The 25,209-nt window shown below is 32.7% G+C and overlaps 1 protein-coding gene across 1 annotated transcript; it reads left to right on the top strand.

Annotated features, from left to right (window-relative positions):
- Positions 1-470: 470 nt before the first annotated feature.
- Positions 471-24,955, top strand: LOC139505147 (centrosomal protein of 112 kDa-like; the record flags this gene model as incomplete). Its single annotated transcript, XM_071294933.1, has 11 exons — positions 471-578; positions 17,626-17,775; positions 18,652-18,780; positions 19,065-19,139; positions 20,091-20,219; positions 21,532-21,660; positions 21,944-22,093; positions 22,970-23,098; positions 23,383-23,532; positions 24,411-24,539; positions 24,824-24,955. Coding segments are annotated over 11 exons (1,410 nt in total), but the record flags the coding sequence as incomplete, so codon positions are not given.
- Between the last annotated feature and the right edge of the window lie 254 nt (positions 24,956-25,209).

Here is a 25,209-nt window from a genome sequence, read left to right as displayed (position 1 = left end):
ATGAGTAGCACCAATTTTGCAGGGTCGGTCGGGATTGGGGAAACAAACAATATTTTATTTTAGGCCTTATAGGTAAAAACGATGATCAACACTGATTTTTTATCTATAAAATGAAATTAAATAGACCTAGAATAATCAACAGCACGAGTTTGCATTATCTATTTATATATCTATATTTATGTTTACATCACATATATGGTCATCCCCTGATTTTAGAGGTCAACTCGACAATCAATAAGATTGCGTCTGGACAAAAATACACAGGAAACGAAGCAACATATTTTTCATGCTTGTGCCCTGTTTATTATTTATTTTAGACTTTAAATAGTTTGAATAAATATTTACATTGTTTATAAATAAGTTATGAGATTTTCATTTAAATGGGTGAACATGAATTTGACAGCTAGTACTCCTTAACATGTTAAAAGAAATTAGATTTTTTTTTAATTTTAAATTTACTTTTTAATTAGATGGAAAGGGTAGAAGCAGATTTGAACAAATCAAAAGAAGTAAGAGAAAAACAAGCGAGAGAATTCCAGAAGCAGTTGGATGAGGAAAGACACCAGCATGAACGACAGGTAAGTTAGTCTTCTAAGTGTAATACTGTGGATTCATTTCGTGGTGATCAATTTTTGTGATTGATGAAAACTTGTATATTCTTGGCTTTTTGATTTCTTGGTTCTGGCAAACTCTGCATACTGTTTTGTAGAAAATCTATATTTCGTTGAACACACGAAATCCACGAAAATTTGTATCCAACGAATAATAATGAACCCACAGTTTACCAATAATTGATAATATGATAATAGAGTACTGTTGATTTTTTAACCAATATATTTATTGGTGAATTGAGCTCCAAACTAGATTTGTCAACTAAATATTTCTTCTTTTAGAATGAGAGGTTGCATATATTGGACAAATATTTTTGTCGAGCCTTAGAGCAAGACATAGTAATCCTTCATCCCATCGGCGGCAGCGTCAACAAATACTCACTCTGTGGTTAATGTTTTTTTGAAATTTAAATAACTTTCTTAAACTATCATGTATTTGTACCAAACATGGACAGAAGCTTGCTTGTGATCATTAAGACAGTATCCAGAAGTATATTTTTTAAAAATAAAATTGCCATTTTTTTCCAAATTTTACTTGTAAATGGATTTAGTTTTTCTCCCGGGAACTTAATATTCACTCTGTGGTTAAAGTTTTAAAAGTTTTACAGTTAGAATATTAAGGCATGCAATCCAAGAGTTTAAATGCCTTGCTTGCCAAACTTTGTTTGGTTGTTTGCTTGTGCATTGTAATGAAGATTGACACAAATTCAATGGGTAGGTGGAGTATAATAGTCCTGTTTACTATATAACAAGAATGTACCCGATGACGGATGTACAAGGATGCTCCACTCGAACTATCATTTTAACGTGTTCGATGGACCATGAAATTGGGTTAAAATCTAATTTGGCATTAAAATAAAACCGATAATACCACAGGTTCAAAAGAGGATGAAAGATACCAGAGGGACAGCCAAACTCATAATATCGAAATTTCAAGTTGATTGGACTTCAACTTCATCAAAAACTACCTTGACCAAAAACTTTAACCTGAAACTCGCACTTTCCTTTCATAAGAAACCTCAAATTAAAAAAAATAATGCATATATTTATTTTTTTATAACTCAATGGATAGTTTTTATTATAAAACTTATGTACATATTCTTTTTTCTGAAGAAATTCTTTAATTTGGTAATATTTAGAAGAAGTTTACTTTAATTTTAATTGCTTCCTTCCAGGAAGCAATTCCCCGACATATTTTCTGTATGCAAAGTGACCTCGGTGTGAACCATCTTGTAAAAATCCAGTGATCGCAATACGTATGGATGTCCTTTAAAGATAAACTATTTTCTGATTTTACATGTTAAACACGTGCTCAATTCCATGCTTTTTTTTTGTAATTGTTGACAAACAGGTGACAATCATTAAACTTCTGCTTCAAAACACTTTTTAAAACGAACTTTAATTACCTGCGATATTTTCGCCATATAACTGATCGATTGTAAAAAAAAAAATTGACAAACAAAATTATTTGAAAAAATTGATAAATGGTGCACAGATGACTAAGTTTATGATTTGTATGCATGGTTCAAGAATTGGAATAACCTTATTTTTTAACTGGTCACTCGTTTCATATGACTTGAATAATTTACTAATAACTTTCTTAAAACTATATTTGTTTCAAACTTGGACAGAAGCTTGTGTATGATCATAATATAGTAACAAGAAGTAAATTTGTTAAAAGTTTTTTTCCATATTTTAATTATAAATAGACTGTTTTTCCTACCAGGAAACAATACATTCACTCTGGTTAAATTTTTAATATTTTACAGCTTCCTATAAAAGCATGCAAAACAAATCATTAATTAACTTGCTTGCTAATTTTGTTTGGATGTTTGGTTTACTATTCACTGGAATTTGATTTGGACAATAAACATTAAATTCAATTCATGTCAATTCTTATTGTCCAATCAAATCCCAGTATATGGACCATAATTTGGTATTCGGCCTTTGGTTTCTTTTTGTATCCTTTTTAGCTCACCTGACCTGAAAGGTCAAGTGAGCTTTTCTCATCACTTGGCGTCCGTCGTCCGTAAACTTTTACAAAAATCTTCTCCTCTGAAACTACTGGGCCAAATTAAACCAAACTTGGCCACAATCATCCTTGGGGTATCTAGTTTAAAAAATGTGTGGCGTGACCTGTCAAATCAACCAAGATTGGCCGCCATGGCTAAAAATAGAACATAGGGGGTAAAATGCAGTTTTTTGGCTTATAACTCAAAAACCAAAGCATTTAGAGCAAATCTGACATGGGGTAAAATGGTTGATCAGGTCAAGATCTATCTGCCTTGAAATTTTCAGACGAATAGGACAACCCGTTGTTGGGTTGCTGCCTGTGAAATGGTTATTTTAAGGAAATTTTGCAGTTTTTGGTTATTATCTTGAATACTATTTATAGATAGAGATAAAACTGTAAACAGCAATAATGTTCAGCAAAGTAATGACCTACAAATAAGTCAACATGACCAAAATTGTCAGTTGGACCCCTTAAGGAGTTATTGCCCTTTATAGTCAATTTTTAACAACTTTTTGTCATTTTTTGTAACTTTTCTAAAAATCTTCTCCTCCAAAACTACTTTGCCAAATTTAACCAAACTTGGCCACAATTATCATTGTGGTTTATAGTTTAAAAAATGTGTCCCGATGACCCAGCCTGCCAAACAAAATGGCCGACATGGCTAAAATTAGAACATAGTGGTAAAAAGCAGGTTTTGCTTTATATCTTTGAAACTAAGACATTTAGGGCAAATCTTTCAAGATTTAAATGTCCATCAGAATAAAGATATATCCCCTCGACAAATTTTGAGTTGAATCGGACAACCTGTTGTTGGGTTGCTGCCCTAAAATTTGTGATTTTAAGGAAATTTTAGTTTTTATACGACCGCAAAATTTGAAAATTTTTTCGTCGTATATTGCTATCACGTTGTCGTCGTCGTCGTACCGAATACTTTTAGTTTTCGCACTCTAACTTTAGTAAAAGTGAATAGAAATCTATTGAATTTTAACACAAGGGTTTATGACCACAAAAGGAAGGTTGGGATTGATTTTGGGAGTTTTTAGTCCCAACATTTTAGGAATTAGGGGCCAAAAAGGGCCCAAATAAGCATTTTTTTGGTTTTCGCACTTTAACTTTAGTTTAAGTAAATAGAAATCTATGAAATTATGACATAAGGTTTATGACCACAAAAGAAAGGTTGGGATTGATTTTGGAGTTTTGGTTCCAACAGTTTAGGAATTAGGGGCCAAAAAAGGGCCCAAATAAGCATTATTCTTGGTTTTCGCACAATTACTTTAGTTTAAGTAACTAGAAATCAATGAAATTTAAACACAATGTTTATGACCACAAAAGGAAGGTTGGTATTGATTTTGGGAGTTTAGGTCCCAACAGTTTAGGAATAAGGGGCCAAAAAGGTACCCAAATAAGCATTTTTCTTGGTTTTCGCACCATAACTTTAGTATAAGTAAATAGAAATCTATGAAATTTAATCACAAGGTTTATGACCAAAAAGGAAGGTTGGTATTGATTTTGGGAGTTTTGGTCCCAACAGTTTAGGAATAAAGGGCCCAAAGGGTCCATCCAGATTTAAACTTTGTTTGATTTTATCAAAAATTGAATAAATTGGGGTTCTTTGATATGCCGAATCTAACTGTGTATGTAGATTCTTAATTTTTGGTCCCCTTTTCAATTGGTCTACATTAAGGTCCAAAGGGTCCAAAATTAAACTTAGTTTGATTATAACAAAAATTGAATCCTTGGGGTTCTTTGATATGCTGAATCTAAAAATGTACTTAGATTTTTTATTATTGGCCCAGTTTTCAAGTTGGTCCAAATCAGGGTCCAAAATTAAACTTTGTTCATCAAAAAATTGAATAATTGGGGTTCTTTGATATGCCAAATCTACCTGTGTATGTAGATTCTTAATTTTTGGTCCCGTTTTAAAATTGGTTTACATTAACGTCCAAAGGGTCCAAAATTAAAACTAAGTTTGATTTTAACAAAAAATTGAATTCTTGGTCCTCTTTGATATGCTGAATCTAAACATGTACTTAGATTTTTGATTATGGGCCCAGTTTTCAAGTTGGTCCAAATCAGGATCCAAAATTATTATATTAAGTATTGTGCAATAGCAAGAAATTTTCAATTGCACAGTATTCAGCAATAGCAAGAAATCTTCAATTGCACAGTATTATGCAATAGCAAGAAATCTTCAATTGCACAGTATTGTGCAATAGCAAATATTTTCAATTGCACAGTATTCCACAATAGCAAGAAATATCTAATTGCACAATATTGTGCAATAGCAAGAAATTCCAATTGGATTTCAATTGGAGTTATCTTTCTTTGTCCAGATAGTAGTTGAATCAACTTAAATCATTGTTTTATACAATATACAATGTATATTCACTTTTACTACCAACTGATAGATCAAAACAATCTTTACCATTCAGTGATAACAAGCACTTTTTTTACATTTTAATATTTTATGATGTATTTAAATGAGTAGTTATTGTTGCAAACTTCATTAGAAATTTGAATTGAGATCAGTTTTGAAATAAGGGAAAGGGGGATGTGAAAAAAAAATTGGAGGGTCAATTTTTTTCATTTCAGATTTCATAAATAAAAAGAAAATTTCTTCAAGCATTTTTTTGAGAGGATTAATATTCAACAGCATAGTGAATTGCTCAAAGGCAAACATTTTTTTTTAAGTTCATTAGACCACATTCATTCTGTGTCAGAAACCTATGCTGTGTCAACTATTTAATCACAATCCAAATTTAGAGCTGAATCCAGCTTGAATGTTGTGTCCATACTTGCCCCAACCGGTCAGGGTTCAACCTCTGCGGTCGTATAAAGCTGCGCCCTGCGGAGCATCTGGTTGGTTATTATCTTGAATACTATTATAGATAGAGATAAACTGTAAACAGCAATACTGTTCAGCAAAGTAAGATCTACAAATAAGTCAGCATGATCAAAATTGTTAGAGGACCCCTTAAGGAGTTATTGCCCTTTATAGTCAATATTGAACAACTTTTCGTCATTTTTGTAACTTGTATAAAAATCTTTTCTAAAACGACTTGGCCAAATTTAACCAAACTTGGCCACAATCATAATACTAGGGTATCTATTTTAAAAAAAAGTGTCTAATGACCCCGCCTACCAACGAAGATGGCCGACATCAGTAAACACATTAACAGGTGAGCGACACAGGCTCTTGAGAGCCCCTAGTTGGTTATTATCTTGAATATTATTATAGATAGAGATAAACTGTAAATAGCAATAATGTTCAGCAAAGTAAGATTTACAAATAAGTCAACATGAGTGAAATGGTCAGTTGACCCCTTTAGGAGTTGTTGCCCTTTATAGTCAATTTTTAACCATTTTTCGTAAATCTTAGTAATCTTTTACAAAAATCTTCTCCTCTGAAACTACTGGGCCAAATTAAACCAAACTTGGCCACAATCATCATTGGGATATTTAGTTTAAAAAATGTGCGGCGTGACCCGGCCAACCAACCAAGATGGCCGCCACGGCTAAAAATAGAACATAGGGGTAAAATTCAGTTTTTGGCATATAACTCAAAAACAAAAGCATTTAAAGTAAATCTGACATGAAGTAAAATTGTTTATCAGGTCAAGATCTATCTGCCCTGAAATTTTCAGATGAATCGGACAACCCGTTGTTGGGTTGCTGCCCCTGAATTGGTAATTTTAAGGAAATTTTGCTGTTTTTGGTTATTATCTTGAATATTTTTATAGATAGAGATAAACTGTAAAAAGCAATAAATGTCGGCAAAGTAAGATCTACAAATAAGTCAGATGACCGAAATGGTCAGTTGACCCCTTTAGGAGTTATTGCCCTTTATAGTAAATTTTTAACCATTTTTTGTAAATCTTAAGTTATCTTTTACAAAAATCTTCTCCTCTGAAACTACTGGGCCAAGTTCATTATAGATAGAGATAATTGTAAGCAGCAAGAATGTTCAGTAAAGTAAGATGTACAAACATATCACCATCACCAAAACACAATTTTGTCATGAATCCATCTGCTTCCTATGTTTAATATTCACATAGACCAAGGTGAGCGACACAGGCTCTTTAGAGCCTCTAGTTTACAAGTTCGAAAACTTTAACTTTTATTCTGTGGGTTGTGTTGGTGTTAGAATAGTATTAATGGAACAATTGAGTTTTTCGAGAAAAAATTAATACATTTTGATTCACCGTTTACGTGACAGGAAACTTAACAGGAAACCAATCTTTATTTTCTTTATTTTGCACAATATATTTCAAAAGACATAAATGAACACCATTACTAGTGTTACTTGCTTCATGTTAATATTTAAAATCTATTTTCAATGTTAAATTAAAGTTTTATTTAAACGCGACAGGAAACCATAAGAAACCGAAAGCACTTTTGCCCCACCTACGATAGTAGAGGGGCATTATGTTTTCTGGTCTGTGCGTCCTTTCGTCCACAGTCCGTCTGTCCGTCCGTCTGTCTGTTCGTCCGTCTGTCCCACCTACGATAGTAGAGGGGCATTATGTTTTCTGGTCTGTGCGTCCGTTTGTCCGTCCGTCCGTCCATCTGTCTGTTCGTCCGTCTGTCCCGCTTCAGGTTAAAGTTTTTGGTCAAGGTAGTTTTTGATGAAGTTGAGGTCCAATCAACTTGAAAGTTAGTATACATGTTCCCTTTGATAAGATCATTCTAATTTTAATTCCAAATTAGAGAATTTATTCCAATTTCACGGTCCACTTAACATAGAAAATGATAGTGCGAGTGGGGCATCCGTGTACTGTGGACACATTCTTGTTTAGTTTTATTTTATTGCAAAATCTGCTTAAAATAATCTGAACAGTATACTTTTTCTTAAAATCCATCTTAAATGTAACAGTATTATAAAACTCCTAAATATGTGCTTGTTTTGAAAACAATTAGTACAATTTCCAGGAATTTCCATATTTTTTTCATTGATACAGGATACCATAATCGTATCTTGATGTTTTAGCCAAAAAAAATGTATTTATATTTGGTTTTGAAATTCCAGTTATATACAATTTATTCCAAATCATTGGCAATGTAAAATTCTTTAAATCCAGTAAAGAAAAAAACTTAACTTGGAATTAGAATCTTTAAAATAGGCACCATGTGATATTTGTGACAAGTGTACACCATCTACATGGTTTCCACATTTTAACCTACTTTAGTGGGCTAAAATCAATAAATTACTTCCTTTCAAGTCATGCATGGTAAAAGTTTACTTCTCCTTTGACAACTTTATTGCGTTTCTGAAAAGTGTTTGCAGAACATGAATAAAAAAAATTAATTAAAAATTGTGACAAAGATACCAACTTTGTACATTCCAAGTGTAACGGTATAGTAACATGTATTTTTTATTAAATTATCTTTATTCACCTAAAATATCCAGTAATATTTACTGCTGAAGCAAAATCAATCCAACGAACATGGGCACCATGATAAGAGACGTAATTTCGATTGAATTTTCCAAGGACACTTTACATCGTTATTGAGAAACGAAGTGTGTTGAAATGTCGGTCAAATCTGAAATCGATTTTGTCAAGTCATTGGGCATTTATTTACACACAAGATCGTATGTAACATTATGCACATAGGAAAAATAATAGACCCCCAGCGCAATCTCTTTGAAAATTGTATTTTCCTTTTTTAAACCAGACGAAACAAGTCTACAGATTATGTTTGCTAACATCCCGTTGGAAACAAAAACAATGTTTAGACCTAGTTTTTTGTATATCTGGCTGTAAGGGTGTGATCACATGTTAGTCGCATGTTTCACGTATGACCGGAAATGATTAGAACTCAATGACAAAAACAATTTTAATAAATAACTTGACTTCTGTTTCGTGTGAAATGTAACGCATAACGATAACGTCATTTTCTAACTTAATTATTACGGAGAACAAAACAAGAATGTAAATCATCTCTGATTTACCTGTTTGAACATCTCATGAGAGTTCATATTTGCATATTGTTGCAAAGAATTCTTTTACAACAAAGCAGATTAAACCATCTAAAATTTGCGTTATGAAATGGGAAACCAAAGTAACGACAGTGTTCATACACCTGCTACAGAAATACTAATAGTTCTTGGTATTTTCTTCTCACTATTCTTATTGGTCGATGTTCTTTGTTATTTGAAAGCAAAAGTTACGAATTTGCGGGTGACGATTATCTATAAATCAGTCAGCGTTATGCACTTAGGAAGCGAAAAGTAACGCGAGAAACGATACAAAAAAAACGGTTGTATAATCTTTGAAATTTGTTAATTTCAAATTTTTTTCTAGGGAAGAGTAGCATACACTTGTATGTTGATAGAAATAATGGCATCTTTAGATGTAGTTAAAACTTTTCTTACAGTAATTCACAATTTTATCACTTTTCTATAGTTATAGGAAACGAGCCCAATAGCAAATTATGGTCCATATATAAAAATGACTGAAACTCCGACATAGCAAGCAAGTTGATCAATGTTTTGTTTTGCATGGTTTTTTAGAAGAACTGAAATTATACTTTCTTAAACTTAGACCCTTGTGAAAATGGTGCAGGATATCACAAGATATTCCCAGGATATCTCAGGATAATCTTGAAAAAAATCACAGGGCAATCTTGAGATATTCTGATCCTGAGATAGGGTTACACATGGGACGGTATTGGAACAAGGATATTCCAGGGATTTCCAGAGACCATCCAGACCATAAATATCCTAGTAGAAAATCCTGTGATAATCCTGTGCTCAGGATTCTCAGGTCCTGGTCTCAGGAAATTATCCTGATGTCAGGATTTACAGATTTGCTTGCATTGAGTTGGCCCTGGGATAATCCTGGTATATCCTGTGAATATCCTGAGAATGTCCTTAGTTCAGGACCAATAAATGTCTTACATGTATTCTATAAGAAGTGACAAAATTTGAGTAAAATCCTTTTTTATGCCCCACCTACGATAGTAGAGGGGCATTATGTTTTCTGGTCTGTGGCTCCGTTCATTCGTCCGTCGGTGGGTCCGTCTGTGCGTCCTTTCGTCCGTTCAGGTTAAAGTTTTTGGTCAAGGTAGTTTTTGATGAAGCTGAAGTCCAGTCAACTTGAAACTAAAATAGTACACTTGTTGCTTATGATATGATCTTTCTAATTTTAAAGCCAAATTAGACTTTTGACTCCAATTTCATGGTCCACTGAACATAGAAAATGAAAGTGGGAGTTTCAGGTTTAAGTTTTTGGTCAAGGTAGTTTTTGATGAAGCTGAAGTCCAATCAACTTGAAACTTAGTACATATGTTCCCTATAGTATGATCTTTTTATACGACCGCAAAATTTGAAAAAAATTTCGTCGTATATTGCTATCACGTTGGCGTCGGCGTCGGCGTCGTCGTCGTCGTCCGGCGTCCGAATACTTTTAGTTTTCGCACTCTAACTTTAGTAAAAGTGAATGGAAATCTATGAAATTTTAACACAAGGTTTATGACCACAAAAGGAAGGTTGGTATTGATTTTGGGAGTTTTGGTCCCAACATTTTAGGAATTAGGGGCCAAAAAGGGCCCAAATAAGCATTTTCTTGGTTTTCGCACTATAACTTTAGTTCAAGTTAATAGAAATCTATGAAATTTTGACACAAGGTTTATGACCACAAAAGAACGGTTGGGATTGATTTTGGGAGTTTAGGTTTCAACAGTTTAGGAATTAGGGGCCAAAAAAGGGCCCAAATAAGCATTATTCTTGGTTTTCGCACAATAACTTTAGTTTAAGTAAATAGAAATCAATGAAATTTAAACACAATGTTAATGACTACAAAAGGAAGGTTGGTATTGATTTTGGGAGTTTAGGTCCCAACAGTTTAGGAATTAGGGGCCAAAAAGGGACCCAAATAAGCATTTTTCTTGGTTTTCGCACCATAACGTTAGTATAAGTAAATAGAAATCTATGAAATTTAATCACAAGGTTTATGACCATAAAAGGAAGGTTGGTATTGATTTTGGGAGTTTTGGTCCCAACAGAATAAGGGGCCCAAAGGGTCCAAAATTAAACTTTGTTTGATTTCATCAAAATTGAATAATTGGGGTTCTTTGATATGCCGAATCTAACTGTCATGACTGTGTATGTAGATTCTTAACTTTTGGTCCCGTTTTCAAATTGGTCTACATTAAGGTCCAAAGGGTCCAAAATTAAACTTAGTTTGATTTTGACAAAAAATGAATCAGTTAGGTTCTTTGATATACTGAATCTAAAAATGTACTTAGATTCTTGATTATTGGCCCAGTTTTCAAGTTGGTCCAAATCGGGGTCCAAAATTAAACTTTGTTTGATTTCATCAAAAATTGAATAAATGGGGTTCTTTGATATACCAAATCTAACTGTGTATGTAGATTCTTCATTTTTGGTCCTGTTTTCAAATTGGTGTACACTAAAGTCCAAAGGGTCCAAAATTAAACTTAGTCTGATTTCAACAAAATTGAAATCTTGCGGTTCTTTGATATGCTGAATCCAAAAATGTACTTAGATTTTTTATTATGGGCCCAGTTTTCAAGTTGGTCCAAATCAGGATCTAAAATTATTATATTAAGTATTGTGCAATAGCAAGTCTTTTCAATTGCACAGTATTGCACAATGGCAAGAAATATCTAATTGCACAATATTGTGAAATAGCAAATTTTTTTTTAATTAAGAGTTATCTTTCTTTGTCCAGAATAGTAAGCAAGAAATATCTAATTGCAAAATATTGTGCAATAGCAAGATTTTTTTTTAATTGGAGTTATCTTTCTTTGTCCAGAATCAACTTAAATCTTTGTTATATACAATATACAATGTATATTCACTTTTTACTACCAACTGATAAATTATAATAAATAACATTCAGTGATAACAAGCAGTTTTTTTTACATCTTAATATTTTATGATGTATTTAAATGAGTAGTTATTGTTGCAAACTCCATTAGAAATTTTAATTGAGATTAGTTTTGGAATAAGGGAAAGGGGGATGTGATTAAAAAAATTGGGTTCAATTTTTCTCATTTGAAATTTCATAAATAAAAAAGAAAATTTCTTCAAACATTTTTATGCCCCACCTACGATAGTAGAGGGGCATTATGTTTTCTGGTCTGTGCGTCCGTCCGTCCGTCTGTCTGTCCGTTCGTTCGTCCGTCCGTTCGTCCGTCCGTCTGTCCCGCTTCAGGTTAAAGTTTTTGGTCAAGGTAGTTTTTGATGAAGTTTAAGTCCAATCGACTTCAAACTTAGTATACATGTCCCCTATGATATGATCTTTCTAATTTTAATGCCAAATTAGAGTTTTTACCCCAATTTCACGGTCCACTGAACATGGAAAATGATAGTGCGAGTGGGGCATTCGTGTACTGAGGACACATTCTTGTTTTGAGAGGATTAATATTCAACAGCATAGTGAATTGCTCTAAGAGAAAACAAAAATTTTAAGTTCATTAGAACACAGTCATTCTGTGTCAGAAACCTATGCTGTGTCAACTATTTAATCACAATCCAAATTTAGAGCTGAATCCAGCTTGAATGTTGTGTCCATACTTGCCCCAACCGTTCAGGGTTCAACCTCTGCGGTTGTATAAAGCTACGCCCTGCAGAGCATCTGGTTAATTTTAATGCCAAATTAGATTATTATCCAATTTCATGGTCCATGGAACATGGAAAAGGATAGTACAAGTGGGGCATCCGTGTACTTTGGACACATTCTTGTTAATGAATAGTTTCCCTTGAACTGACCTAAATTACAAACTTATGCAACATTCTCAAAGTCTATAGACCATGGCTAAGGTAGAAACCATTTGATTTTCGGGCAAAAGGGGGGGGGGGGGGGGGGGGGGGGTATGGGGGCTTGAATGTACTATATGTCTCTGATAGTTTTAACAAAAAAGGAAAAATAATTCTAAGAAAATCCACTTTCTCCCTATAATTATTAGAGTTATTTTAAATTTCAATAGAAGCATGGACTAAAATGTTGTTTTCATGAATTTTAACATCATTTTATATCATAATATAAAGAATTCATTAGATTTTAAAGGAGTATAGAGATAAAGGGTTACTTTAAAAAAACAATGAAAAAATATTACTTGAATTAGTTATTAAGTCTCGCCAACAAAGTTTGGAGACTTTTTGTTTGTGCTCAGTTCTTATTATTATGTCACCCGATCGACAATGTCGGGTGACATATTGCTTTTCTTATGTTTCTTTGTTATTATGTCACCCGATCGACAATGTCGGGTGACATATTGCTATTCCTCTGTTTCTTTTTCACTATATTATTATTGGTTTTGATGAATTATTTGGAAATGCTTTAACTTAGAATCATTATATTTTGATACAATGTAGGTGCCGGGCATATACTGCTTTGGGATGATTTTGGCAATCATTGGAACTGCTATGTTGCCATGGATACTGCACCAAAAAATTCCAAAATATGGAAATGCTCCAAATTTTATAAAACTTCTCAGTAACGATGAGCAACATTGGTAGATAAAGAATTTGGCGTTGGAATTTCGAAAATGTCTGCCGTTACCATGGAAACAATGCAAAACAGGTCAAAATGGTCCAAAAACCTAAAAGTGGCATATACTTTCTTAAAATGGTAGGTCAAATTGATTTAAACTTTGATGGTATGGTCCCTCCCATATACCAATGTGGTATCTGCCATTTAATTTTGGGAATAGTGTCTGTTGTCATAGGAACCAATCAAAATGTCAAAAATTTCAAAAATTTCAAAATGCTCCAAAATTGATGAAACTTTATAGGATTGTTGACTGGCAAGTCTGCATGAGACTTTTGAAGTTGGAATTTCCAAAATGGCCATCGTTGCCATGGAAACTGCGGAAATGTCAAATATTTTCAAAATCCTCCAAACTTTATGAAACTTAATATTATTGTTAACTTGCATGTATAGATGAGACTTTTGACTATGGAATTTTCAAAATGGCTGCCGTTGCCATGGAAACAGCAAAAATGTGAAATTTTCTAAAATGCTCTCAATGTACTGAAAATTTACAGAAAGATGTACTGCAATGCATATATGTGCATTCACTGTTCAACAATTTTGAAATGGCTGCCGCTTAGTGGCAATGGGGGGAAGGGTGACATCCGCTATTGCTTGCAATGGCAATTCTAGTTATTATTATTCTTCCACCTTTTTTTGTCCGACAGGTTTTTTGGAGTGAAATGGAACCAATCTTAATGATAATGCACTATAAGGAGGAACACAAAATTTCGGGTTGCAGTAGGGTCTAAGACCATAAAAAATGGCTGCCGTTTCCATGGAAACGGAACAATTGTGAAAAATTCCAGTTTTTGGTTTTGTGAATAATTTAGAGATGCTTAAACTCAGAATCATCATATTTTATCACAATGTAGGTGCCAGCCATATATTGGTTTTGGATGATATTGGCAATCATTGGAACCACTATGTTGCCATGGAAACTACCCCAAAAATTTCAAAAATTTCAAAATGCTCCAAATTTTTTGAAACTTCATAGTAACGATGAGCAACATTGGTAGATGCGTAATTTGGCGTTGGAATTTCCAAAATGTCTGCCGTTACCATGGAAACAGTGCATAAGTGTCAAAATGCTCTAAAAACCTCAGGGTTTGGTGAATTATTTTGGTATGCTTGAACTTGAAATCATCAAATTTTTACACAATATAGTTGTCCACTATATACAGGTTTTGAATGATTTTGACAATCATTGCAACTACTCTGTTACCATGGATACAGGACCAAATATTTCAAAAATTTCAAAATGCTCCAAAATTGATCAAACTTTATATGATTGTTGACTGGCAAGTCTGGATGAGACTTTTGACTTTGGAATTTCCAAAATGGCCACCGTTGCCATGGAAACTGCAAAAAAGTGAAAAATTCTCTAAATGCTTTGAACTTGATCAAATTTGATATTATTGTTAACTGGCAAGTAAAGATGAAACTTTTGACTTTGAAATTTTCAAAATGGCTGCCGTTGCCATGGAAACAGCAGATATGTGAAATTTTTTAAAATGCTCTGAACATACTGAAAATTTACAGAAAGATGTATTGCCATGCATATATGTGCATTCACTATTCAACAATTTTGAAATGGCTGCCGCTTAGTGGCAATTTGGGAAGGGTGACATCCGCTATTGCTTGCAATGGCAATTCTAGTTTTTATTATTATTCTTCTTCTTTTTATGGCACCCTCAACGGAGTTGGGGTGACGTATTGTTATTCTACGTTTCTTTTTTTTCTTATTATTTTTCTTGCAACAAATTTTGTCCAGGCGATTTCTCGAAATCTAATTGACCAATGTTGATGGAACTCTACTATAGTGACTCCCTGGGGGTCACCCCCAAGGCCAGACTTTTTATTTTATCTGTTTAACGAGAAAATTTGTAAAAAATTAGGGTCGAGGGGGCGAAATAAAAAAAAAATAAAAGTGCAAAATTGGTCCAGTCGACACTAAAAATAAAAATAAAACCATAATAAGTGACTTATCAAAATACAAGAACAATGAAATGAGAACAGACGAGTATATTAACCCAGAGAAATATAAATACATATAGTTTATATATGTCTCTGGTTAACCCTTCTATTAATATAAACATAAACACTATGTTTTGATTCTGTATTTCCACTAATATAGATCCATGGCACCACTCAAATATATCAACCTCGCTGCATATACACTATATATGTATATGCCAGTCACCCAGTCAGGAACCTCTTAGTGTATGCAGAGACATATATATACACATGTGTATATACGTCTCTGGTGTAATAATCCCAGAGTTAAGCAACTTTAACCTATAAATTGAAACAATGTTTATACATGGAAATATTTACATTAATCAAGAAGATCTAACCAAAAGTATGTTTATGCGTGTGGAATGCGTAATTTTCCCTTTTGGGATCAATTTTTGTCTGTCAGCAGTGCCATTCATGCGTCTGTAGTCATTATCGCAAGAATCCGGATTTCGGTCATAGCGGGTCCGTTTCCGATGAAATCCCGATTCCGATCCGTAGTTCTACAAATTTAAATGTCGGACAAAGAAAAATTTACAAAAATAAACGATGTTTGATACGCTATTTGGAAAGGAATATGACGTTTCTAATGCAATACATGGAATACAAGTTTACTTTAGGCTAGTTTCATCAAGTTCTGATGAAGTAATAACTGATTTTGCCGAAAGTTAAAATGATTTGATGTACGCTCTCGTGTAACAACAAGGAATTGTATATTTAAAAGGCTTTAAATATACAATTCCTTGGTGACAAGTATGAAAAGCATGCCACCAGCTTAAAAATCTTTTAGAAGAAAATATATCGTTTATGCCTTGAATTTTTTTACTTTTAAATGAAAATTGCTGTTTCATTGACTTGGTAAAAATTAAATATTACCGATAACGAAATTGACTGAAAGCGAGTATCGTGAACAACACATTTTATTTTTTTCTGAGGATTTCGTTACAGTCTGCGGGAAAAATAATAATAAAAGTAAGAAGCACTACTTTAATTTTTATTCTAAAATCGGGAAAGGTGGAGTCGGCGGATCTCGTTAAACAGATAATAAAAAAAGTCTGGCCTAAGGGGTACAATCAAAATCACGTGATGGATATATACACACCGGAAGTAACAGTCGAGCAGACCCCTTGAAAGGTAAGTAGTCGTATTTACTTGTTTATATCAATAAAATTTAATAAATAAGGTAGTGCACCGAATGTCGGATACTATCTTGTTTTGAAATACACAATTATCCTTGCTGGAAATAGTGCAGTTAATGCTAACACATCGACACAAAAATTCGTCGAAAATTTGGAACTGTGTCGAAGTGTTTGCAATAACTGCACGCTTTATAGCAAAAACAATTGTGTATTTTAAAACTACATACTATCCGACATTGGATGTGCCAACTTATTAATCAAAATTTAATTGATATAAACAAGAAAATGCAACTACTAACCTTTCAAGCGGCGAGTTCGACTAACTTCCGGTGTGTGTATATCCATCAAGTGATTTTGATTGTACCCCTTGCCCATGTCAAGTTGTGCACGAAGCATGGAATGGTTCAAGATGGCTGCCGTAACCATGGAAACGGAACAAACGTGAAAAAATCCAGGTTTTGGTTTTGGTGAACTATTTGGATATGCTTTAACTCAGAATCATTATATTTTGATACAATGTAGGTGCCCACTATATACAGGTGTTGGATGATTTTGGCACTCATTGGAACTACTATGATGCCATGGAAACTACTCCATTGGAACTACTATGATGCCATGGAAACTACTCCAAGAATTTCAAAAATATCAAAATGTTCCAAACTTAATAAAATTTCACAGTTATGATGAGCAACTTTGCAAGATGTGGTATTTGGATTTGGAATTTCCAAAATGGCTGTTGTTACCATGGAAACAATGCAAAAAGGTCAAAAATTTCGAAAAAAATAAAAATGCTGCAAACTGGATGAAACTTTACAGAAATGGTCACTGGTATATGCAGAGTTGTTTTTTGAAGTTGGAATTTTCAAAATGGCCGCCGTAACCATGGAAACAACATAATGTCTAAAATATCAAAATGCTCCAAACTTAATGAAACTTTACAAAAAATGATACTTTGCAATGGGGGAAGGGTGCCATCCGCTATTGCTTGCAATGGCAAATCTAGTTCTTTTTCTTTTTCTTCTTCCGCCACTTTGAAAAATGAACATGTCTGCAGCCTTTCTCCAAAACTGCTTGTCTAGGTGAGACATCAATCGTTAGTTTGTGCATTGGGGTCTATTAAGGGGTATTTTGGAGGCCAAAAGAAGGGAGGGGTTTACTATGGAACCCTATGGGATTTTATTTTCGAAAATTTTCAAATGAATATAACTTGAAAACTTTAAGTGATAAACCCACACCGTATTATAGTCGGCTTTTCTTTTAAAAATATGTAAATCCACCAGTTTTCTCCTGACCACATACTTTCATATCTAAATAAATATTCTAAACTGTATTTTCTTTTCAAACAGACAGTTGAATTAAAGATGTCCCTGGAACAAGAGAAAGCTCAGTACACGAAGGAGTTCCATCAACAAACAGAAATGGTCCATAGGGAACATCGCAAAGAAATCGATACTATGACGGAACAAAATGCCTATAAACAAGATAAAGACTCAGAGGTACCACATTCCTTCTTGTTGTTATAAGATCTGATTTTAACTGACTGTTTTTTAAGCCCCTGATGTATCCATTAGTCCCATTTTCATTTCCAAAGTTCAGTTTGCTTTATCCAAATTATATAAAACTTGCACACAATGCTTAGAACCAAAGTTCACAGACAGAGTTCCAATGTTGTCAGAGTCATTGACTGTTCTCAAGTTATGTCCTTTTATAACCACGAAAATAACAAACCTAGAGTTGGGACATTTGTCTCCTGAGACACATTCTTCTTTTAAGTACTAACACTACAGGGAGATAACTCTGTAAAATCAGCTAATTGTTTTAATTACAGTGTATTGTTAAGGGAATATTAAGCTTCTCAATGATCAAAACTAGTGTTTGTCAAACTGCTATGTTAATAAACAAGTGTAATTTTTTTGATAAATTGGTTGGTTGAAATTTTTTGAAATCTTTATATTTTTGTCAAAGGGTCAAAGTAAATACCTCGTCGAAATTTTATGACAATTAAACAAGCCAAAGTAAATTTAGTAAAAGTGTTGGGAACCACATTAATTCATTCATTGATAAAGAGTGTGTCAATTCACTTTTCAGAATCTGAGCTATAATGGGGATTTTCATTGTATAACACACAAAATAATAAAATGTCACTTCTTTGATTGACTTACTTTATTTATTATGTGTCAGCAAATTACAATATTTTGGTGTACTCTTGTAAAATACAATAAATGCTTTAGATTCTGAAATAGCTTTTTCAATAAATAATCATGTTGTGATTTCAATGGTAAAAGAAAACATATTCTCTAGTTTTTTTTATTTGCTGGTTTTAGTTGTAGTTAACACAATTTAATTAAATTTTTTCATGATATTTTTAACAGAAAATCCATATGATGGAAAAACAGATCCATGAATTAAGAGAAGTTGTACTAGCTAATCAACTACTGAAACAACAGCTTGGAGAACTGGAATTGTTACAAAAACATATCCAGAAAGACCATGAGGCAGAGGTATATGTTTTATACAATTTCCAATGTGTTATTGATATTTATGAATCATTTACTTTTGGATGTTATATGTTATAATTGCCAATGTCAGACACACCTATTAGCCAAAGTTCAAACAAGGTGGATGTAAGCAATTACAGCAACTGAACAGCTCTCAAAAATGTGAAAACCCACACCGTATTATAGTCGGCTTTTCTTTTAAAAATATGTAAATCCACCAGTTTTCTCCTGACCACATACTTTCATATCTAAATAAATATTCTAAACTGTATTTTCTTTTCAAACAGACAGTTGAACTAAAGATGTCCCTGGAACAAGAGAAAGCTCAGTACACGAAGGAGTTCCATCAACAAACAGAAATGGTCCATAGGGAACATCGCAAAGAAAATCGATACTATGACGGAACAAAATGCCTATAAACAAGATAAAGACTCAGAGGTACCACATTCCTTCTTGTTGTTATAAGATCTGATTTTAACTGACTGTTTTTTAAGCCCCTGATGTATCCATTAGTCCCATTTTCATTTCCAAAGTTCAGTTTGCTTTATCCAAATTATATAAAACTTGCACACAATGCTTAGAACCAAAGTTCACAGACAGAGTTCCAATGTTGTCAGAGTCATTGACTGTTCTCAAGTTATGTCCTTTTATAACTAAGAAAATAACAAACCTAGAGTTGGGACATTTGTCTCCTGAGACACATTCTTCTTTTAAGTACTAACACTACAGGGAGATAACTCTGTAAAATCAGCTAATTGTTTTAATTACAGTGTATTGTTAAGGGAATATTAAGCTTCTCAATGATCAAAACTAGTGTTTGTCAAACTGCTATGTTAATAAACAAGTGTAATTTTTTTGATAAATTGGTTGGTTGAAATTTTTTGAAATCTTTATATTTTTGTCAAAGGGTCAAAGTAAATACCTCGTCGAAATTTTATGACAATTAAACAAGCCAAAGTAAATTTAGTAAAAGTGTTGGGAACCACATTAATTCATTCATTGATAAAGAGTGTGTCAATTCACTTTTCAGAATCTGAGCTATAATGGGGATTTTCATTGTATAACACACAAAATAATAAAATGTCACTTCTTTGATTGACTTCTTTATTTATTATGTGTCAGCAAATTACAATATTTTGGTGTACTCTTGTAAAATACAATAAATGCTTTAGATTCTGAAATGGCTTTTTCAATAAATAATCATGTTGTGATTTCAATGGTAAAAGAAAACATATTCTCTAGTTTTTTTTATTTGCTGGTTTTAGTTGTAGTTAACACAATTTAATTAAATTTTTTCATGATATTTTTAACAGAAAATCCATATGATGGAAAAACAGATCCATGAATTAAGAGAAGTTGTACTAGCTAATCAACTACTGAAACAACAGCTTCGAGAACTGGAATTGTTACAAAAACATATCCAGAAAGACCATGAGGCAGAGGTATATGTTTTATACAATTTCCAATGTGTTATTGATATTTATGAATCATTTAATTTTGGATGTTATATGTTATAATTGCCAATGTCAGACACACCTATTAGCCAAAGTTCAAACAAGGTGGATGTAAGCAATTACAGCAACTGAACAGCTCTCAAAAATGTGAAAACCCACACCGTATTATAGTCGGCTTTTTCTTTTAAAAATATGTAAATCCACCAGTTTTCTCCTGACCACATACTTTCATATCTAAATAAATATTCTAAACTGTATTTTCTTTTCAAACAGACAGTTGAATTAAAGATGTCCCTGGAACAAGAGAAAAGCTCAGTACACGAAGGAGTTCCATCAACAAACAGAAATGGTCCATAGGGAACATCGCAAAGAAATCGATACTATGACGGAACAAAATGCCTATAAACAAGATAAAGACTCAGAGTACCACATTCCTTCTTGTTGTTATAAGATCTGATTTTAACTGACTGTTTTTTAAGCCCCTGATGTATCCATTAGTCCCATTTTCATTTCCAAAGTTCAGTTTGCTTTATCCAAATTATATAAAACTTGCACACAATGCTTAGAACCAAAGTTCACAGACAGAGTTCCAATGTTGTCAGAGTCATTGACTGTTCTCAAGTTATGTCCTTTTATAACTAAGAAAATAACAAACCTAGAGTTGGGACATTTGTCTCCTGAGACACATTCTTCTTTTAAGTACTAACACTACAGGGAGATAACTCTGTAAAATCAGCTAATTGTTTTAATTACAGTGTATTGTTAAGGGAATATTAAGCTTCTCAATGATCAAAACTAGTGTTTGTCAAACTGCTATGTTAATAAACAAGTGTAATTTTTTTGATAAATTGGTTGGTTGAAATTTTTTGAAATCTTTATATTTTTGTCAAAGGGTCAAAGTAAATACCTCGTCGAAATTTTATGACAATTAAACAAGCCAAAGTAAATTTAGTAAAAGTGTTGGGAACCACATTAATTCATTCATTGATAAAGAGTGTGTCAATTCACTTTTCAGAATCTGAGCTATAATGGGGATTTTCATTGTATAACACACAAAATAATAAAATGTCACTTCTTTGATTGACTTACTTTATTTATTATGTGTCGGCAAATTACAATATTTTGGTGTACTCTTGTAAAATACAATAAATGCTTTAGATTCTGAAATGGCTTTTTCAATAAATAATCATGTTGTGATTTTAATGGTAAAAGAAAACATATTCTCTAGTTTTTTTTATTTGCTGGTTTTTAGTTGTAGTTAACACAATTTAATTAAATTTTTACATGATATTTTTAACAGAAAATCCATATGATGGAAAAACAGATCCATGAATTAAGAGAAGTTGTACTAGCTAATCAACTACTGAAACAACAGCTTGGAGAACTGGAATTGTTACAAAAACATATCCAGAAAGACCATGAGGCAGAGGTATATGTTTTATACAATTTCCAATGTGTTATTGATATTTATGAATCATTTAATTTTGGATGTTATATGTTATAATTGCCAATGTCAGACACACCTATTAGCCAAAGTTCAAACAAGGTGGATGTAAGCAATTACAGCAACTGAACAGCTCTCAAAAATGTGAAAACCCACACCGTATTATAGTCGGCTTTTCTTTTAAAAATATGTAAATCCACCAGTTTTCTCCTGACCACATACTTTCATATCTAATAAATATTCTAAACTGTATTTTCTTTTCAAACAGACAGTTGAACTAAAGATGTCCCTGGAACAAGAGAAAGCTCAGTACACGAAGGAGTTCCATCAACAAACAGAAATGGTCCATAGGGAACATCGCAAAGAAATCGATACTATGACGGAACAAAATGCCTATAAACAAGATAAAGACTCAGAGGTACCACATTCCTTCTTGTTGTTATAAGATCTGATTTTAACTGACTGTTTTTTAAGCCCCTGATGTATCCATTAGTCCCATTTTCATTTCCAAAGTTCAGTTTGCTTTATCCAAATTATATAAAACTTGCACACAATGCTTAGAACCAAAGTTCACAGACAGAGTTCCAATGTTGTCAGAGTCATTGACTGTTCTCAAGTTATGTCCTTTTATAACTAAGAAAATAACAAACCTAGAGTTGGACATTTGTCTCCTGAGACACATTCTTCTTTTAAGTACTAACACTACAGGGAGATAACTCTGTAAAATCAGCTAATTGTTTTAATTACAGTGTATTGTTAAGGGAATATTAAGCTTCTCAATGATCAAAACTAGTGTTTGTCAAACTGCTATGTTAATAAACAAGTGTAATTTTTTTGATAAATTGGTTGGTTGAAATTTTTTGAAATCTTTATATTTTTGTCAAAGGGTCAAAGTAAATACCTCGTCGAAATTTTATGACAATTAAACAAGCCAAAGTAAATTTAGTAAAAGTGTTGGGAACCACATTAATTCATTCATTGATAAAGAGTGTGTCAATTCACTTTTCAGAATCTGAGCTATAATGGGGATTTTCATTGTATAACACACAAAATAATAAAATGTCACTTCTTTGATTGACTTACTTTATTTATTATGTGTCAGCAAATTACAATATTTTGGTGTACTCTTGTAAAATACAATAAATGCTTTAGATTCTGAAATGGCTTTTTCAATAAATAATCATGTTGTGATTTCAATGGTAAAAGAAAACATATTCTCTAGTTTTTTTTTATTTGCTGGTTTTAGTTGTAGTTAACACAATTTAATTAAATTTTTTCATGATATTTTTAACAGAAAATCCATATGATGGAAAAACAGATCCATGAATTAAGAGAAGTTGTACTAGCTAATCAACTACTGAAACAACAGCTTGGAGAACTGGAATTGTTACAAAAACATATCCAGAAAGACCATGAGGCAGAGGTATATGTTTTATACAATTTCCAATGTGTTATTGATATTTATGAATCATTTAATTTTGGATGTTATATGTTATAATTGCCAATGTCAGACACACCTATTAGCCAAAGTTCAAACAAGGTGGATGTAAGCAATTACAGCAACTGAGCAGCTCTCAAAAATGTGAAAACCCACACCGTATTATAGTCGGCTTTTCTTTTAAAAATATGTAAATCCACCAGTTTTCTCCTGACCACATACTTTCATATCTAAATCAATATTCTAAACTGTATTTTCTTTTCAAACAGACAGTTGAATTAAAGATGTCCCTGGAACAAGAGAAAGCTCAGTACACGAAGGAGTTCCATCAACAAACAGAAATGGTCCATAGGGAACATCGCAAAGAAATCGATACTATGACGGAACAAAATGCCTATAAACAAGATAAAGACTCAGAGGTACCACATTCCTTCTTGTTGTTATAAGATCTGATTTTAACTGACTGTTTTTTAAGCCCCTGATGTATCCATTAGTCCCATTTTCATTTCCAAAGTTCAGTTTGCTTTATCCAAATTATATAAAACTTGCACACAATGCTTAGAACCAAAGTTCACAGACAGAGTTCCAATGTTGTCAGAGTCATTGACTGTTCTCAAGTTATGTCCTTTTATAACTAAGAAAATAACAAACCTAGAGTTGGGACATTTGTCTCCTGAGACACATTCTTCTTTTAAGTACTAACACTACAGGGAGATAACTCTGTAAAATCAGCTAATTGTTTTAATTACAGTGTATTGTTAAGGGGAATATTAAGCTTCTCAATGATCAAAACTAGTGTTTGTCAAACTGCTATGTTAATGAACAAGTGTAATTTTTTTGATAAATTGGTTGGTTGAAATTTTTTGAAATCTTTATATTTTTGTCAAAGGGTCAAAGTAAATACCTCGTCGAAATTTTATGACAATTAAACAAGCCAAAGTAAATTTAGTAAAAGTGTTGGGAACCACATTAATTCATTCATTGATAAAGAGTGTGTCAATTCACTTTTCAGAATCTGAGCTATAATGGGAATTTTCATTGTATAACACACAAAATAATAAAATGTCACTTCTTTGATTGACTTACTTTATTTATTATGTGTCAGCAAATTACAATATTTTGGTGTACTCTTGTAAAAATACAATAAATGCTTTAGATTCTGAAATGGCTTTTTCAATAAATAATCATGTTGTGATTTTAATGGTAAAAGAAAACATATTCTCTAGTTTTTTTTATTTGCTGGTTTTAGTTGTAGTTAACACAATTTAATTAAATTTTTACATGATATTTTTAACAGAAAATCCATATGATGGAAAAACAGATCCATGAATTAAGAGAAGTTGTACTAGCTAATCAACTACTGAAACAACAGCTTGGAGAACTGGAATTGTTACAAAAACATATCCAGAAAGACCATGAGGCAGAGGTATATGTTTTATACAATTTCCAATGTGTTATTGATATTTATGAATCATTTAATTTTGGATGTTATATGTTATAATTGCCAATGTCAGACACACCTATTAGCCAAAGTTCAAACAAGGTGGATGTAAGCAATTACAGCAACTGAACAGCTCTCAAAATGTGAAAACCCACACCGTATTATAGTCGGCTTTTCTTTTAAAAATATGTAAATCCACCAGTTTTCTCCTGACCACATACTTTCATATCTAAATAAATATTCTAAAACTGTATTTTCTTTTCAAACAGACAGTTGAATTAAAGATGTCCCTGGAACAAGAGAAAGCTCAGTACACGAAGGAGTTCCATCAACAAACAGAAATGGTCCATAGGGAACATCGCAAAGAAAATCGATACTATGACGGAACAAAATGCCTATAAACAAGATAAAGACTCAGAGGTACCACATTCCTTCTTGTTGTTATAAGATCTGATTTTAACTGACTGTTTTTTAAGCCCCTGATGTATCCATTAGTCCCATTTTCATTTCCAAAGTTCAGTTTGCTTTATCCAAATTATATAAAACTTGCACACAATGCTTAGAACCAAAGTTCACAGACAGAGTTCCAATGTTGTCAGAGTCATTGACTGTTCTCAAGTTATGTCCTTTTATAACTAAGAAAATAACAAACCTA

This window comes from Mytilus edulis, unplaced genomic scaffold, assembly GCF_963676685.1.
Source record: "Mytilus edulis unplaced genomic scaffold, xbMytEdul2.2 SCAFFOLD_487, whole genome shotgun sequence".
NCBI lineage: Eukaryota > Metazoa > Mollusca > Bivalvia > Mytilida > Mytilidae > Mytilus > Mytilus edulis.
Note: the sequence above shows the minus strand (reverse complement) of the source record. Positions and strands in the feature narration are given on the sequence as shown.